Below are 20,184 nucleotides of genomic sequence, written 5' to 3'. Positions count from 1 at the left end.
ATCGCATCAAAGCCTACGACTTATGACAGCACCAAGAGGATAGCTCATCAGCTAACCCTCACAAAGATCCAAGGAACAGAAGTGGTCTCAAAGGCTGAGTCTCCTAAATCTAGAACAAACAAGCGCAAGTTTAATAGGAATAATCCTAAACAATCATCTAAGAAAAGACAAGAAGTGGCAACCAACTATGCAGCCACAACAGCAATACCTACTCGACTAAAATCTTCATGGTGCAATCAGTGCAATCAGTGAAACCGTCATCATCCATGTGACTGTTTTGTCTGCATGAAGTGCAAGAAAAAGGGGCTTGCTGCTAGTTACTGTAGGAGCACAACACCTGCAACAGTCGATCAACAAACCAATAATGGGACAGGCCGTCGTGAAGGAAGAAAATGCTACGAGTGTGGGGAGGTTGGACATATCAAGAAAGAATGTCCAAAGTTAAGGAGTCAAGGAGGCATAGGGCGTGGCAGGGCATTTGTGATTGGAAGCAGAGAGGCTATCCAAGACCCTTCGGTTGTATCTGGTACATTTCTCATAGATAATTTATACGCTAGCATACACTTCGACTCTGGAGCAGACCGAAGTTTTATAACTCCGATATTTAGAAAATTATTAAGTCATGAGTCTAGCAAATTAAAAGAAATCTATGAAGTAGAAATCGCTAAAGGTTAAACTGAGAAAATAAATGAAATACTAGAAAACTATCTATTAACTCTTAATAACTACATTTTTCACGTCAACCTCAAGCCAATACCTATCAGTAGTTTTGATGTTATAATTGGCATGGATTGGTTATCTTCACACCACACCGAAATTCTATGTCACGAGAAAGCCATACCACTACCCTTACCAAACGGTGAAGCCCTGATTATCTATGGTGATATGTCTGGGAAAAACCTCAAAGTCATCTCTTGTACCAAGACATAGAAATATCTATATAAGAAATGTAGCGCATTCTTAGCCCACATTTTCGATAAGAGAAGAAATATAAAAGAAATCAAAGACATACCTCAAGTATGTGATTTCCCTGACGTATTTCTTGAAGATCTACCTGGAATACCTCCCGTCCGAAAAGTCGAGTTTCAAATCGACTTAATTCCAGGAGCAGCACCAGTAGCAAAATCTCCTTATCGGCTGGCTCCATCTGAAATGCAAGAATTTTCTAGCCAACTACAAGAACTTCTTGACAAAGGCTTTATTCGACCAAGTTTTTCACATTGGGGATCACCAATCTTGTTTGTCAAGAAGAAGGACGGATCCTTTCGAATGTGTATTAATTATCGGGAGCTGAACAAACTAATGATCAAGAATCATTATCCGCTTCCAAGAATTGATGATTTATTCGATCAACTGCAAGGATCTAGCTACTACTCAAAGATAGATCTTAGATCAGGATACCATCAACTCAGAGTACAAGAAGATGACATTCCAAAAACAGCATTTAGAACTCGTTATGGTCATTATGAGTTCTTAGTTATGTCTTTTGGATTGACCAATGCCCCAGCAGTGTTTATGGATCTCATGAATCGTGTTTGCAAACCATACTTGGATAAATTCATGATCGTATTTATCGACGATATATTGATATATTCATGAACCAAGGAAGAACATGGTCAACACCTGCAGATAATCTTGGAACTACTCAGAAAAGAAAAGTTGTATGCTAAATTCTCCAAATGTGAGTTTTGGATTAGAGAAGTACAATTTTTAGGTCATGTAGTTAGCAACGAAGTAATTCATGTTGACCCATCCAAAGTTGAAGCAATTAGGAATTGGGAAGCACCAAAGGCACCAACAGAGGTGCTTCAATTCGTAGGACTTGCTGGCTATTACTGCAGATTCATAGAGAATTTCTCCAAAATAGCCAAGCCGCTTATAACACTAACCCAGAAGGATACGAAGTTCAACTGGGAAGACAAACAAGAAGTTGCTTTTCAGAAACTGAAGAAAAATGTTGTGTAGTGCACCAATCATATCCCTTCCAGAGGGGACAGAAGATTTCGTCGTATACTGTGGCGCATCAAATCAAGGATTGGGATGTGTGTTGATGCAAAGAGGAAAGGTTATCGCCTACGCATCACTACAACTTAAGGTGCATGAGAATAATTACACTACCCATGATCTTGAATTGGGAGCTATAGTTTTTGCACTAAAAATCTGGAGACATTACCTATACGGTACTAAGTGTACTATTTTTACCGACCACACGAGTCTCCGACACATCTTCGACCAAAAACATCTTAAATATGAGACAACGAAGATGGGTCGAATTTTTGAATGATTACGAATGTGAGATTCGTTATCTTCCTGGAAAGGCAAACATGGTAGCAGATGTGACAACCCGATATTTCAACTCTTTGTAATGACCTAAAAGGTCAAGTATTGTAACCACTTTTGAGTTAATAAAATTAAATTTCATAATAAAATGTCCAAATAGTTCTATTTTAATTCCTTCCATGTTTAAACGTCTTTAAACCATGATCGTACGTAAAAAGACCGCCCAAATCCGACTTCGTATATTGAAGTTATGATTTTTCCAAGTTCAGCATAGCAACAGACAGCTAAAAACTCGAATCGGAGATCGAACGACTTTTGGCCGGAATGACCTAAGCGAGAATCGAACGTCTCGACAATGGTATTTCAGCGGTAAAAAGTCTGGCAAAAACCGACGTCAGATAAAGAAGTTATTAATTTTTAAAGAAATTTCCTTAAACACGATGAGTTATAAAATAAATAATAAAAATAATTTCGGAATTTGCCAACGGAGTCTAAACGAAAGTTGTACAGCGTAGTCTCACCTACGCGTGGATATAAAGACCATCGAAAACGGAGTTCATATGAAAAAGATATGAATTTTTGAAGTTTATTAAATAAATTATATATTTATTTAATTCAAAAATCAAGCCTTATCCGAAGTGGAGTCAGCGTTCTCATCCGAGGTACGCGCTGTGTACTCCTGTACTCCCTGCGTACCCGAAGGCCTTGGCCTCTGATCGTCCACGTCGCTCTATGCGAGGCTACCGACCCGTCCGACCCGCCCGTCCGAACGACCCGTCCGACCCGCCAGACTGATCCGTCCCATCCGAAGCCGAGGCAGTCATGCATGACGTACGCGTACGCGCTGCGTACGACCGTACGCCCCGCGTACGAGGCTTCTCAGACCCTCCTATAAATAGCATGCGAGGGCTTCCGAGAAAAATGCTCATTTCTCTCCTTTCTTTAACGATATTGCCTCGTTTTCTGTGCCCGTTCAAACCCGAAGCTCTGGTCTTTTTGCTCAAGTCCCGAGGGTCGATTTTACTCCCGAGATTCCCGAGAATCCCGAGAAAAATCTGTTTCCCGAGACGAAACTCTGCCCGGTTTTCCATCTCGCTATCTTCAAACTTTCAAGTGAGTTCATACCCCTTAATTTACCTTTTAAATGTTCTATATATTTTTTTATATGCTTTCAAGGGGGGGGGGGGGGGGATTACAAGTAAAACAAACGAGTATTATCGTGTGTTACATAAAGAACTCTTTTATATGCTTTTATATATCCAAATCACATGCGATTTACAAACCTTATAAGGAACTTTCATATATATAACATATGTTAAAATAGCATTCTATCTTTTGAAATATAAATTGTTGTAATGCATGCCTAAACTAAACTTTTCTTAGATTATATGTATACTTTTCTATCTTAGACTCTACACCGAAAATCTATGCTTTCATAACAAATGATTCCTTTTCTAGGTATTTCTAAACAAACGAGACACACTTAAATGCTGATCTACTCTTTCAAAATTACTTGTATGTCCCAGGGAATCAGTAATTTCAGGTATCTTTATGCTTTTGATGAAGGGATGCTGCGGCGCCAGTTTAACCTCGTATTTTGACATCATATTGTAATTGGTTTTAAACATGTAACTTTTGACAAATGTAAACTTTCAATTATATATATGATGGTTGTATTGCTTTCTTTACTATGTATTCATTTGTTACGCTGCCACATGAAGTCATCCGCCCCCGAACGTTTCTGCCATTTAGGTTTGGGGGTGTGACAGATTGGTATCAGAGCCAGGTTTATAGTGAACTAAGTATATTGAACCACATAAGATATACAAACTATAAATGCTTAAAGGACTAATACTCTCTGACAAAACAAATTTTCTTTTTACGCTTAAGCAGCATTGCGTTCAACTTAAATTGATAGTTCATTTAAGTACAATTACATGCATACCACAAATTATTTTCATGTTACCCAACTATACAAGTATTTAGACAAGTTGAAACTACGTGTGAGACTCGATATATGTAATCAGATTTTGGACAAATATAGCGTGATCAACTATATTTGCCCGAGATTGGACCAACGTATATCGAGGAATGATTGTAGTAAGCAACAAGTCAAAACTTACCAAACCATTACTAGAATCAAACACAAGAATTTAAATACTATAGGAGTGTTTGCTATCTAAACTAGTTTAACTTACATGTTTTGCATGTTTCAACTTTATTCCATTCTTATAACCCTATTTCTCGTACAGTCAAATGGCTGGATTTCACCACCCTGGCGACCCCTACTTTCCCAACCAAGGCAACGGAGGATGGATCGAAGATGATCCCGAAGAGGACGAGGAACCCATAGAAGTGGGTGATGACTCCGGTATCGACTCAGAGCCGGAAGTTATCAATCCACCACCCATTCAACCTCCCGTCTTCGTAAGGAACTTTCAAGGACCGACTCCCGTCTGCGGAAGTCACCTCCACCACTGGAGCCAACAGCAAAACCTACGCCCTCCCTACGGCATGTGCCGGGACTTCTATGATGTCCGCGGCGGAGGTTCGGCTGATCGAGCACTCCCGGTAATGGTGGGTAAGTTAGCCAATCAGTCCTATCAGTCTGGAGTTCAAGCTAGTCGACTCCGGGATGTCAACGTGGAAGTGCAGGATCACACTTCTGACATCCGTAGGCTGGACAAGATACAAGACAATGCTCAACTCCAAACCGAAGCATTTCAAGCACAAATGATTGCAGCCCTCGCTGAACTGAGGGAACAACAAGCCGCTTTTGATAGGCATCTAATGGAGTCGAAGCAATCAGATGCGGAGTCAAGCTCCAAGCGCAACCTACGTCGCAAGTAGTGCTTGTCAAAGACTCAAATTTTGTTATAGCTTAGGACATCGGCTAAAACTTTGTAATCGGAGACCCTTATAGGGGTCAAATTTTCATGATCGTTGTAACAACTTTTATATTAATATAAGTGACACTATTACTACTATGTTAAGTATTTCGTTCAAACCTTGAGAGGTCTTTGTGAAACCAAATACTTGTTTCATACCTTCAGTCTTACAAATAACTTTCATTCTTCTATTTTAAGACTCATACTATCATCTGTTGTTGAACTATACCGATTTAGTTCATGAGACACATACATTTTCTATTCTATGAAATTCTTATCCTTGTCTTTTCAACATATAGTTGAAGGATGCCTCCGCGTAGGAATCCAAGGCGAAACAACGGTGGAGAAGCACCTGTACCACCACCACCTCCACCACCTCAATTTGATGTTGTTATGTTTCAAGCAGCAGTCACCGCAGTGGTGGTAGCTGCCATGTCACAGATCAATAACTCGAGTACTAATGGCTCGGGATCTGGCACACACCTATCCAACCATGGCGAGAGTCATGGACCACCTCGAGAATGCACCTATAAGGACTTCACCAATGCGAAGCCTCGGATGTTTTATGGAATTGGTGGTGTGATGGCCCTGAGGCAGTGGATTGAAAGGACGGAGGCAGTCTTTGAAATCTGCTCCTGTCCCGCGCACAGCAAAGTCAAATTTGCAACTTTCACCCTTATTGATAAAGCTTTAACTTGGTGGAATGGCCACGTTAAAGTACTTACCCTAATCGTGGCAAACTCCATAAGCTGGGAGAGCCTGAAAGCCATGATGATGAGTGAATATTGCCCACGGGGAGAGATTCAAAAGCTTGAACACAAACTATGGACTCTCGGAATGGTTGGTACCGACATCGCTACTTATACCAACAGATTCTGCGAGCTGGCAATCCTTTGTCCAGATATGATTGCTCCCGAGAGCAAGAAAATAGAAAGGTACATCTTGGGACTGACGCCCCAAATACGATCAAGCGTGTTAGCTTCCAAACCTGACACCTTTGAAAGTGCTAAGGAACTGGCACAATCTCTGATTGACTACGGAGGTCATTAGAACTCAACCACTTCTGCACCAGAACCACAGAAAGGAAACAACAACAACAACAACTACAACAACAACAACAACCATTGCAGGAAGAGAGTGTGGAATAAAGGGAAGGGTGGGTCTTCCCAAGAATCCGCAAAGAAACAACTGGTTTCAGTGAATGCTGCCACTGTACCTACTACACCTCCTACAAATACCTACCCAACAAAGCCTTATATAGGTAACCTCCCAAAGTGCACCAAATGCAATTACCACCACCATGGACCTTGTCGGGAAATGCAGTGCGCCAACTTCAACAGGAAAGGACACACAGCCCGTTTCTGCAAGGACCCCGCAAAGCCGATCACTCAAGTTCCCGGTGCGGGTGTAGGACAGACTTGCTACGGTTGTGGCGAGGTGGGCCACTACAAGAGGAACTGCCCTAAGGCAGCAGGCACCGGCGGTGTGGGACGAGTTTTGGCTATAGGCCACGACAAAGCTGTAGCTGACCGAACTATAGCTGCTAGTACGTTCCTTCTCGATAATTCATATGCATGCATATTATTCGATAGTGGAGCGGAGAGAAGCTTCGTGAGTCAAAACATTATTCATTTACTTAAACCTAAACCTAGCAAGTCAGAAAAATCATTCACTGTAGAGATGGCCAATGGAAAAACCGAAAACACTAACTGCATATACATGGGCTGTACGTTAACTTTTGACGGCCATTCTTTCCCAATCAATCTCATGCCGGTCCAAATTAAAAGTTTCGACGTCATAGTCGGCATGGATTGGTTGAGTCTTCTTCACACCGACATCATGTGCTTCGAGAAAGTAGTTCGTCTTAATCTCCCTAACAACGAAACATTAGTTATCTACGGCGACAAATCAAGTACAAACCTTCGCATCATTTCGTGCATCCAAGCTCGAAAATGCTTGCGGAAAGATTGTCGAGCATTCCTAGCGCACATCGTTGATACAAGTCAAGAACGGAAGGACATCAAGAACATCTCGGTAGTACGCGACTTTCCCGATATCTTTCCACAAGAACTACCAGGATTACCACCGTAACGCCAAGTCGAGTTCAGAATCGACTTAGTTCCAGGAGCTACCCCAGTAGCGAAGTCACCTTACCGTCTCGCACCAGCAGAGATGCAGGAACTTTCCAGTCAACTTAATGAACTCCTTCAAAAAGGATTCATAAGACCAAGTTTCTCACCTTGGGAGCACCGGTCTTGTTTGTAAAGAAGAAAGACGGATCGTTCCGTATGTGCATCGACTACAGAGAGCTGAACAAACTTACTGTCAAGAACCGTTATCCTCTACCCCGTATCGACGACCTATTCGATCAACTTTAGGGAGCGAACTACTTCTCAAAGATAGACCTACGGTCCGGATATCACCAATTACGAGTTCTAGAGGGGGACATTCCAAAGACAGCTTTCCGAACTCGTTATGGACACTACGAATTTGTAGTGATGCTATTCGGATTAACCAATGCACCAGCAGTATTTATGGACCTAATGAATAGGGTATGCCGTCCTTACTTGGATCAGTTCGTCATCGTCTTTATCGATGATATACTTGTCTACTCCCGAAGTGAGGAAGAGCATAGTCAGCACCTACGAAAAGTCCTAGAAACACTGCAAACGGAGAAACTCTATGCGAAGTTCTCTAAATGCGAATTTTGGATTCGAAGAGTCGAATTTTTAGGCCACGTTGTTAGCGAGAAAGGTATACACGTGGACCCCTCCAAAATTAAGGCCATTGAGAACTGGTCGGCACCAAAGACACCTACAGAAATTCGTCAATTTCTAGGTCTCGCTGGCTACTATCGCAGATTCATAAAGAACTTCTCTAGCATTGCGAAACCTCTTACTACATTAACCCAGAAAGGCGTGGTCTTTGACTGGGAAGAGAAACAAGAGAAGGCATTCCAGACACTAAAGCAGGCCTTGTGCACCGCACCGATACTATCCCTCCCCGAAGGGATAGAAGACTTCGTAGTGTATTGCGATGCGTCGAATCAAGGACTTGGTTGTGTTCTTATGCAGAGAGTGAAGGTTATTGCTTATGTCTCCCAACAGCTTAAGACACACGAAGTAAACTATACGACACACGATCTTGAGTTAGGAGCAGTGGTATTTGCTCTGAAGATCTGGAGACACTACTTATACGGAACAAAGAGTACTATTTTCACCGATCACAAGAGCCTTCAACACATTTTCGATCAGAAGGAACTCAACATGCGACAACGACGATGGGTTGAGTTACTAAATGACTACGAATGCGAAATTCGTTATCATCCTGGCAAGGCCAACGTAGTAGCTGACGCCCTCAGTCGAAAGGAATACACTGGTCGGAGGGTCAAATCTCTGACTATGACCATCCATTCCCACTTATCCACACAAATTAAGGAGGCATAAATGGAAGCTTTGCAACCTGAAAATGTGGTGGGTGAATCCCTGCGAGGAATGGAAAAGAATCTAGAAGTCAAGGGTGGCGGAGCCTACTATCTCATGGACCGAATCTGGACCCCGAAACATGGTGGTTTCAGAAACGTAGTCATGACCGAAGCTCACAACTCAAGGTATTCCGTTCACCCAGGTTCAGATAAAATGTATCTGGATCTTAAGAAACTGTACTGGTGGCCTAACATGAAAGCAGAAATTGCTACCTTCGTGAGTAAATGGCTTACTTACGCTAAGGTTAAGGTCGAGTATCAGAAACCGTCAGGATTACTACAACAACCAGAGATACCAGAATGGAAATGGGAGCGGATTACTATGGACTTCATAACCAAGTTACCCAAGACGACAAGTGGACTCGATACCATATGGGTCATTGTCGACAGATTGACCAAATCCGCGCATTTCCTACCCATCAAGCAGACTGACAAAATGGAGAAGCTTACAAGAACTTACTTAAGGGAAGTAGTGCGACTGCATGGTGTTCCGATATCCATTATCTCCGATCGAGATAGTAGATTCACTTCGATATTCTAGCAGTCACTACAAAGTTCCCTGGGAACTAGGCTAGACATGAGTACAGCCTACCACCCACAAACAGACGGACAAAGTGAGAGAACAATACAAACTTTAGAAGATATGCTAAGAGCCTGTGTGATTGAATTTGGAAAGGCATGGGATATCCATTTACCCCTTGTCGAATTTTCATACAACAATAGTTATCATACAAGCATAAAGGTTGCTCCGTTTGAAGCCCTCTATGGTCGAAAGTGCAGATCCCCTCTATGCTGGACTGAAGTTGGCGATACCCAGTTAGCTAGAGGAAGAGTTCCTGAAAGCACTCTCACCGGTCCGGAAATCATACGAGAAGCGACAGAGAAGATCGTACAGATTCGTGAACGATTGAAAGCCTCTAGAGACCGACAGAAAAGCTACGCTGACCAAAGGAGGAAACCTTTGGAATTCCAGGTAGGAGACCACGTCTTATTAAAGGTCTCACCGTGGAAGCGTTTAATACGCTTTGGAAAGCGTGGGAAACTAAATCCGAGATACATAGGACCCTTCGAGATTCTTGCCAGAATCGGCCCTGTGGCTTACACGCTTAACCTACCGCGCGAACTTAGTAACATCCATCCAACCTTCCACGTCTCAAACTTGAAAAAGTGTCTGTCCGACGAGACTCTTGTTATTCCACTCGACGAGATCGAGATCAACGAAAGCCTCAACTTTGTGGAAGAACCAGTAGAAATCATGGACCGAGAGGTCAAACAAACAAAACAAAGTCGCATACCCATCGTGAAGGTTCGCTGGAACGCCAAGCGGGGACCTGAATTCACATGGGAACGCGAAGATCAGATGAAACAAAAGTACCCTCATCTCTTTCATGTTCACTAGTATCTTTACTACTTTAAATTTCGGGACGAAATTCTCTCTAATGGGGGGATGATGTGACAACCCGATATTTCAACTCTTTGTAATGACCTAAAAGGTCAAGTATTGTAACCACTTTTGAGTTAATAAAATTAACTTTCATAATAAAATGTCCAAATAGTTCTATTTTAATTCCTTCTATGTTTAAACGTCTTTAAACCATGATCATACGTAAAAAGAACGCCCAAATCCGACTTCGTATATTGAAGTTATGATTTTTCCAAGTTCAGCATAGCAACAGACAGCTAAAAACTCGAATCGAAGATCGAACGACTTTTGGCCGGAATGACCTAAACGAGAATCGAAGGTCTCGACAATGGTATTTCAGCGGTAAAAAGTCTGGCAAAAACCGACGTCAGATAAAGAAGTTATGAATTTTTAAAGAAATTTCCTTAAACAGAATGAGTTATAAAATAAATAATAAAAATAATTTCGAAATTTTCCAACGGAGTCTAAACGAAAGTTGTACAGCGTAGTCTCACCTACGCGTGTATATAAAGACCATCGAAAACGGAGTTCGTATGAAAAAGATATGAATTTTTGAAGTTTATTAAATAAATTATATATTTATTTAATTCAAAAATCAAGCCTTATCCGAAGTGGAGTCAGCGTCCTCATCCGAGGTACGCGCTGCGTACTCCTGTACGCCATGCGTACCCGAAGGCCTTGGCCTCTGATCGTCCACGTCGCCCTATGTGAGGCTACCGACCCGTCCGACCCGCCCGTCCGACCGACCCGTCCGACCCGCCGTCCCATCCGACCCGCCAGACTGATCCGTCCCATCCGAAGCCGAGGCAATCGAGGCTTCGGTCATGCATGACGTATGCGTACGCGCTGTGTACGAGCGTACGCCCCGCGTACGAGGCTTCTCAGACCCTCCTATAAATAGCATGCGAGGGCTTCCGAGAAAAATGCTCATTTCTCTCCTTTCTTTCACGATATTGCCTCGTTTTCTGTGCCCGTTCAAACCCGAAGCTCTGGTCTTTTTGCTCAAGTCCCGAGGGTCGATTTTACTCCCGAGATTCCCGAGAATCCCGAGAAAAATCCGTTTCCCGAGACGAAACTCTGCCCGGTTTTCCATCTCGCTATCTTCAAACTTTCAAGTGAGTTCATACCCCTTAATTTACCTTTTAAATGTTCTATATATTTTTTTATATGCTTTCAAGGGGAGGGGGGGGATTACAAGTAAAACACACGAGTATTATCGTGTGTTACATAAAGAACTCTTTTATATGCTTTTATATATCCAAATCACATGCGATTTACAAACCTTATAAGGAACTTTCATATATATAACATATGTTAAAATAGCATTCTATCTTTCGAAATATAAATTGTTGTAATGCATGCCTAAACTAAACTTTTCTTAGATTATATGTATACTTTTCTATCTTAGACTCTACACCAAAAATCTATGATTTCATAACAAATGATTCCTTTTCTAGGTATTTCTAAACAAACGAGACACACTTTTAGAAAACTATAATAGGTATAGTTTTACGAACAAATTTCTAACTCTTATGTACTAGAAACATGAATTTCAAGAAGTCACTTTTGTATACAAGAACAAACGTAACATTTTAACAAGTAGATCTGTCTTTATACCACGGTTTTGTGAGACACTAACTTCATGTACGTTCGAGTACACATTTCAAGTCCTGTATTATATACCAGAATCCCTTGGAGGGGGAGCATGGTGTTTGTGTATAGATCTATACGGGCTTGACAACCCGCGCCCTGACTGTTAGCTGCAGTCCACCGTTTGGGGTGACAAACGTCATAACATTCCAACGCCTGAAGAACGTTGTGTATAGGCATTCCGAGTCAATAGTATGGTTATAAAACTCACATGGGGTATTAAAAATGCATTGATTTACGAGGTTTTCAAACGCATTGGTTATTTTACACTTACATACATTTTAGAAACAAACATTGGTCTTGAGTGAAGGCTACTTTTATACTAGTAGAAAATATAGGATTTTCTAAACATAATCAAACAAAGACAAAACATTTCATTTCATACAAACATTGTCACTTAAATACTTATGAAACTCACCAGCTTAAATGCTGATCTACTCTTTCAAAATTACTTGTATGTCCCAGGGAATCAGTAATTTCAGGTATCTTTATGCTTTTGATGAAGGGATGCTGCGGCGCCAGTTTAATCTCGTATTTTGACATCATATTGTAATTGGTTTTAAACATGTAACTTTTGACAAATGTAAACTTTCAATTATATATAAGATGGTTGTATTGCTTTCTTTACTATGTATTCATTTGTTACGCTGCCACATGAAGTCATCCGCCCCCGAACGTTTCCGCCGTTCAGGTTTGGGGGTGTGACAACAGATGCCTTGAGCCGGAAAGCATATATTAAACCCCGTCGAGTACGAGCATTAACCATAACTATCCATTCAAACTTTTCCGCACAAATTAGAGAAGCTCAACTTGAGGCTCTAAAAGAAGATAACATCAAGAACGAAGCCTTGCGAGGAATGGAAAAGCAACTTATACAAAAAGATGAACGAACGCGATACTTTATGAACCGAGTTTGGATGCCTAGGTTTGGTAAAGTCACGGACTTGGTCTTAGAAGAAGCCCACAAGTCCAGATGTTTCGTGCATCCAGGTTCCGACAAAATGTACTTAGATTTAAAAGTACATTATTGGTGGCCAAACATGAAGGTAGAAATTGCTACTTATGTGAGCAAATGTTTGACTTGTTCTAGAGTGAAGGCAGAACACCAAAAGCCTTCAGGTTTACTTCAACAACCGGAAATACCTGAATGGAAATGGGAGCAGATATCAATGGACTTCATCACTAAGTTACCTAAAACTCCTCGTGGGTCCGACACTATTTGGGTGATAGTCGATAGGTTGACTAAGTCTGCCCATTTCTTACTAATTAAGGAGAACAACAAAATGGAGAAGCTGACTAGAGTTTATCTTAAGGAAATTGTTAGATTTCATGGAGTTCCAAGTTCTATTATTTCTGAATAAGATAGTAGATTCACTTCACGATTTTGGCAATCTCTACAAAAATCCTTAGGGACACGTCTAGACATGAGTACAACTTACTATCCACAGACTGATGGTCAGAGTGAGAGAACCATTCAGACTTTAGAAGATATGCTCCGAGCCTGTGTAATAGACTTTAGGAATGCATGGGATACTCATTTATCGTTAATTGAGTTATCCTACAACAATAGTCATCACACCAGCATCAAGGTTGCACCGTTTGAGGCTCGTTATGGACGAAAATGTCGTTCCCCAGTATGTTGGGCAGAAGTTGGAGATACGCAGATGGCCAAAGAACGTAAAGGCGATACCTTACGTACTGGACCAGAAATAATCCACAAGACAACTAAAAAGATCGTGCAAATTAAGGATTGATTAAAGGCTGCATGTGATCGTCAAAAGAGCTATGCTGACGTAAGACGTAAGCCTTTAGAATTCCAAGTTGGAAATAAAGTAATGTTGAAGGTCTCTCCTTGGAAAGGTGTAATTCGATTTGGTAAGCGAGGCAAACTAAACCCACGGTATATAGGACCTTTTGAAATTCTAGCTAGAATTGGTTCTATCGCATACCAACTCAAGTTACCTCAAGAGCTAAGTAATGTACACGATGTTTTTCATGTATCAAATCTCAAAATATGTCTATCTGATGACACTCTTGTGGTACTTCTCAATGAGATACAAGTCAATACCAAACTCAACTTTGTAGAAGAACCTATCGAGATCATGGATCGAGAAGTCAAACGATTAAAGCAAAGTCGTATTCCCCTAGTGAAAGTTCGATGGAACTCTTTGCGAGGACCTGAATTTACTTGGGAACGTGAAGATCAGATGAAAGAAAAATACCCCCAACTGTTTGACAAAACCCTATCCACAAGATAAATTCTGGGATGAAATTGTTCTAACGGGGGGAGAACGTAACACTAGTCAAAATAGGTCAATAGACAATCACATGTGATTATGCCAATCATGTAATGTGATTATGTTAACCTAGTAATGTGGTAAGAGTGTTATATAGTTCATGATAAATTCTAATACAAATATGAACTTTCTTTATGATATAACTCAAAGTATACGTCCATTCGATTCCAAAAATATAGAGAACATCTGAATCTGACTTCGCATGAAGAAGTTATGATAAACCGAACACTATAAATCTCTGTAATAAGAGGAATTTAAAATAAACTTAGAATTAGCTATTGGAGTCTAAAATAGAGTTGTAGTACTCGTAAATACCTACGCGTGGATATAAAGAACGTCAAAAACGGAGTTCGTATGCGAAAGTTACGACCTTCCGAAGATTCAGCTTTCAGAAACCCTAATCTAACTAAACTCACGACGTGAACAAGGGTTTATTCACGTCGTGAGGAGTCATTTTGCCACATTTCGGAATCTAGAAGGTGTGAAGAGGCTGCAAGGGGATAGGATCCAAACTCACGATGTGAGGAGTCACATCGCCACCTTCCGAAGCTAGGGACGCAAATGGCAAGTCTACGGGGTGATCATGCAAGACTCACGATGTGAGCCTTATGAAACTCACGACATGAGAGTCCAAAATCCTTACTATAAATAACAGGTCCGACTTCAGCTATTCCTTACACAATTTCCTTATCTCCTTTCTCCCTTGCTGAAGCCATCTTGCATCCCGAGCCACGACGATCTCGCACGCTGACCGTTTTGCTTAGATAACATAAAATCACGCTACTAGGGTGAGTTTCACGACCCCACTTTCTAATACTTCGGGGGAAAATGCATGCTAGATATTATATATGTTATTATTAGGTCTATATGATAGTATATAGTTATGATAATCGGGATATGGTTGTTCTAAATATAATATTTTGAATATATACAACTATTATCAACTTATCAGTATGTTAATTTACTAATGTAGATCTTGAGTTATACTTAGGATTCTATATATATGTTGTGTGCGATATAATACTGAAGTTATATTCGAAAGTTCTATATGTTAAGTTATAAAGTATGTTGCTATTAATAGTTTTATGTCAAGATAATACTGAATATGTTATATGTTGTTATTGTTAGTTTTATATTAAGATAAAACTGGATATGTTATATGTTGTTATTCTTAGTTTTATGTTAAGATAAAACTTGGTATTGTTATTGATAGTTTTATGTCAAGATAAAACTACAAATGTTATATGTTGTTATTATTGGTTTTAGGTCAATATAAAACCTAATTTTACTTCAAGATATAGTTGTTATACTGCTTAAATATTATGAAGTTAGGAGTAATGTTTAAAAGCATATTCTAGTAACTTAGGGTTTTAGACATGAAGATGCTTTTGTTGTTAGAGCTATAGGAAGCCGTCAAAGTCTACATGAGTAATTGTATTCATCAACTAAGATTGGGGATCTTAGCCGAAATCCTCCGAATTGTAACCGTTAATCCTGTATGAGCATGGAAGTCGCGTATAATTAGTATACGGGTTGACCACCCCACTTGTGACTGTTAGCTACAGTCAACCAAAAGCAAGTGATGAGCTATCCTTTTATTTGTTATTATTCCGGCGTCGATGAAGCGTATGGTGTTGTTTCTCATGGTAAATCATGAGTGTGTTCTATCAGAGGTATTATGTCATAGCAGCGTTTACAGGCTCATGGTAGCAAATTGTTAGAAACATTATACTTTGTCGTATACAAGTATTAATGTTAAGTATAAGTTTTCCCCTACTTATACTTTAGGATTAAGAAATGTTTAGGTATAACACTTAACTGATAAGTATACTATTATACCTAATATACATACTAAATGTTGGAGAGTCAAAATGATACTTTCAAAACTATACTTTTGAATGTGTGAAAATGTATTATTTTATGGAGTCAAAACCTGTGGACTCACCAACTTTATGTTGACGTATTTTTAAAATGCATGTGTTTTCAGGAACTTGAAAAGTTGGTATGTATTCGAACAGGAGAAGTTTTACTATTATCTTTCTGTTTATTAAGAAGTATGCCATAGTCGGATATTATGTAATAAATACTAGGAAAACAATAATGTAACATTCAATCATCAATAAAGGTATGTATTTACTTTAGTATTGTTCAATGTATGTTATATAACTATGATACGAAAAATGACGTTACATTACCCGGTGTTTCCGCCGACGGCCGGGTTGTGACAATATATATATATATATATATATATATATATATATATATATATATATATATATATATATATATATATATATATATATATATATACAACATTAGCTTCATGAAGGTGAACAATTTGAGGTTCAATAAGGCCCATAAAAGTGAAATGAGATTTTTTAGGCCCAACATGGCCCGAAAGGTTATAGCTTCATGAAAGTGGGTCCAATTAGATCCCAAATAACCAAGTTCTGAGTTTATTAGCCCATTAGGCCCAAAAATGATTTCTAGTCCAATAAGGGTTTAAACTGGGAAATTAGGGTTTCAAACCCACAGTTGAGTATATGAGATGTATTGAATTTGGTTTTGAACTTCACTCATGAGTTTTGATTCAATTGGTTGATTTTGAATGTGCATAGTACATGACATCAATTTAGATTACAAGTTATACAAGAGTTAATTTTTCATGAAGACATAATTTCCTAGCTAAAAATGCTAGTTGTGACACAACTTAATTCTAGTTTCACAAAATTGGTGTAAGTTTCCTTCCTTCCCAAATTTGTTTTATTACTCTGGAGTAAGTTCTCTCCACTTTGTTAAACCTAATTTCACCCTTTCCTTTCAAATACATGACAACACCGCTCACCATTGCAGCTTCTGATTTTAACAGACGCCACAACGACCATAAAATCGAGCAAATCTAAAATTAGTCTTCGTCTACTTACGATTAAGGTAAATCTATTGATTTTCTATTTTTCTTTGCTTTATTCGTATATAAGTTTGGTTTGGTTCAGTTGCACATTACGTAAAATATAATTTATCCCTTCTTTTCTTTTTCAATCATCATCCATTTCATATCTCCGCATTACTTGCACGAATCATGTTAAATCATATCGATATGAAAGGCCTTTTTCTTTGTTAGGAAGTTAATTTCTAAAACCTAGAGTTGTTTCCTTACTTTGTTACCTTGGGTATGACATCGATTACTTCATTATCTCTTTGATGCCATCTATCTATGCTTCTTCACAAGGTAATACATTCAAACATTTAACTATACGGTCAATTAATCATTTAAGTGGTACATACCCGTAAATAGTATTATTCACTACTTAAGATATACAGACATGCAAATAGCATGCATGCTCCCATTTGTAAATTGTAACGAGGGTCCTGCATCACAACCAAATGCCTGGTTGATAAACTAATTTTTCAACAATAATTTGTAAATGTAGAAAAAATATACATATTTTTAAATATAGAAAAAAATCATAATATGTTCAGTAAAAGGATTAATAGGATTTGTTATAATCTCATTTATTACCATGTGGCAGATATTCTGAAACTGAGACTTAAGAAGGGGTGATTTTGTATTTAAACCATATTTTGGCAATACTCTGTTATTAAGGTTGTCTAAATTGGAAGATAATCTTAAAGATATTTTGTTTACTTTTTCATTTTTGTCTAATTTATGTCTCTTTTTTAGTTAGAGTGTTTGGTATACCAATTTAACATTCAAAGTATGAATAAAAATTGATTGTTGATCAATCTATTGATTATTAGGTGCATTTATTAATTGTAAAGGTTGTTGCAAGTTTTTGAACACATTTTTCTCTATCCCATGAAAAATGCAAAATGGCATAAATACATTCATAATTTTCAAAATTGACCCATGTGACGGGTAATTCCATAAAACTGAACTTTGAAAGTTGTCAAAAAGGGAATGTTTGTGATTTTTCAAGGGGTACATGGGGGTATAACATTTCATTTTGGCCCATGGTTAGAGGGGTATGATGCTAATTTTAACTTGTGGTTCTTAATTTTAGGGCTTTCTAGTCCAAGGTCTAAAGTAGTTGTTGTGTTGGCTGGAGTTTCATTCCTGATGATCTCATCATTTGTGGGTTATACAACATATATAAGAATATCAAAGTGTAGAGAAGGTAAATTGTTTATGGCTTCCCGTGTTATTCACTGGAATTGGAGTTAAAGATTCTATTATTTTGAGGTTTGCTAATTTTAAGCAAATTTTAGGATGCTATGTTCTATCCTCATCCTGGAAACACAAAAGCTTCTTCTGGACATAAAAAATTATTATTCCACTCACAAACATGTGTTCCTAAATCTCAGTCTTAGGAGACAATTCTTGATTAATCAAATCTTTTGCAGCATTTGATATGTCAATCACAACTTTGCATGCTGAAATAATTCTACTCGATGCATAGTCCTTTGTACCAAATGGTTGTTGATTCAAAAAAGCAACAACACCTTACAAGATTTTAAAAATGATGTAAATATCCCTCATCATTCGAAAAAGAAAATAGCCATGGAAAAATTATCTTACCATGTTTGCTTTAAGTAGAATCTATGGGTTTCCTACTTGTAGATGATAATCACGTAATGTCATGTCACTAGGTGATAAATAAGGTGTCTAATGAGTTGAGTAAGAATGTATTACCATATCTTCTAGCTTGAAACTAAAATAACCACATAATATACATGCTTGTGGGTGTCGTTCAAATTACCATGGCTACACTTTCTAATGCATGCCAACCCAACTAAGCCTTTACCATTCAGCTGATTAGCTTCAAGAAAAAATTATTTATAATATTCTGTATGTTATTGAGCAAAATCTATCAGCAATTTTTCTAGCAAATCTTCTATGAGCTATTTTTTCATCAAGTTCAGCTAGTTCATTGTATCTATTTGTGTAGAAGAAGATATGTTTCATGTAACAGAAAAAGAAAACAACTTGAAGTCCTAACATATAGTTATTATTCCAACCGTGTTGGTAGATAAATCATTCCATTTCCTCTAAATACTTTTTGGAAGATATGGAGATTACTTTTGAGGCATTTTCTTGTTTTGGAGGTTGTTGGCATATTTGACTATGATAGTTAGTTTTGGAAGTGTTATTTTTAATATTTACATAGTTTTGAATTATAACATAACATTTGGTTTTATGTTTTATAGGCCTTACATTGTGTTTTCTGGTAGTTCATATTTAATTTAACATATTTCTTTAATTTAACAAATTTCATGGTTCATTGATAAGGATTTTCCAGGTCCTGCATTAGCCAGACACTGATAGAGAAGTAATTATCAAGCCTTTGTTCTCCTCTGTTTTCTTCATTCTGCATTAGGTTTATCTTTTGTTTTGCTGAGTTTTCATCTTTTACATCATACCTGTGTTTTAACGTTGGAAATATATTTCTCAATATAACTATTAATTTTTTATTTTTTAATTTTTTGCATCAGACTTTATGCAAGCTTGCACAATAAAAAGTCTACTGAGGAGTACATTAAGCCAAAGGTAGCTAAAGTTCATGTGTTTCTATTTATAAAGTCAAAACATTTGTTATACATTGCTTTCAAGAAACAACAATATACTTTCATTTATTTGACAAGACAAATCTAGTTTTGGATACTTCATTGTGCTAATGTTTAGGTATTTCCAATTATAGAGTCAAAACGTTTGTTATAAATTGCTTCAAGAAACAGCAATATACTTTCATTTATTTAATTTTTATATTTATTCGTCTTTCTATTTTTTTATGTGAACCATGAGAGCATGAATTTAAGGTGCTTTAACCACTGCTAATATACTTTCATTTATTGGAATTTTTTTCTTATATGTAAAAACTAAATTATAGAATTTTTATATGCATGATAATTGTATAGAAGGTATAGTAAGTATGATTTAGTTCTAGTTCTCTTTATTAGTATCTTATAATATTTGAAAGTACAATGCTCTAATGTGGTGTCATCCCATAATTTTATTCATTTTTTATCTTGTTCTAAAAAGTACATTGCTTTTCAAAAAAGGAAGAATATTAGGATTCACATCTTTGTCTAATCCAATGAGCTTTTTGAAAGTAGCATCTAGTACAATAACATCCCAAGAGGTTCGTTTACTTTAGTCAATTATATTATCCTATCATAACATTTTACTTTATAAAACTTTCCTAT

The 20,184-nt window shown here is 38.2% G+C and overlaps 1 protein-coding gene across 1 annotated transcript; it reads left to right on the top strand.

Moving 5' to 3' along the window:
- The first annotated feature begins 285 nt into the window (after window positions 1-285).
- On the top strand, window positions 286-18,205 carry LOC111896595 (uncharacterized). The gene is made up of 2 exons (XM_023892569.1): window positions 286-526; window positions 18,045-18,205. The coding sequence occupies exons 1-2, from the start codon at window positions 286-288 to the stop codon at window positions 18,203-18,205; spliced, it is 402 nt and encodes a 133-aa protein (XP_023748337.1).
- Window positions 18,206-20,184: the final 1,979 nt, after the last annotated feature.

The sequence above is a fragment of the Lactuca sativa genome, chromosome 8 (genome assembly GCF_002870075.4).
Source record: "Lactuca sativa cultivar Salinas chromosome 8, Lsat_Salinas_v11, whole genome shotgun sequence".
Taxonomy (NCBI): Eukaryota; Viridiplantae; Streptophyta; class Magnoliopsida; order Asterales; family Asteraceae; genus Lactuca; species Lactuca sativa.
Note: the sequence above shows the minus strand (reverse complement) of the source record. Positions and strands in the feature narration are given on the sequence as shown.

What these genes read in the sequence shown, in the direction of transcription:
- LOC111896595 (XM_023892569.1), top strand. Translation starts at nt 286, where the DNA reads ATGAAGTGCAAGAAAAAGGGGCTTGCTGCTAGTTACTGTAGGAGCACA. An exon ending in AGACCCTTCGGTTGTATCTG is followed by an intron (nt 527 to 18,044) that starts GTACATTTCTCA and finishes TCTTAATTTTAG; the next exon opens with GGCTTTCTAGTCCAAGGTCT.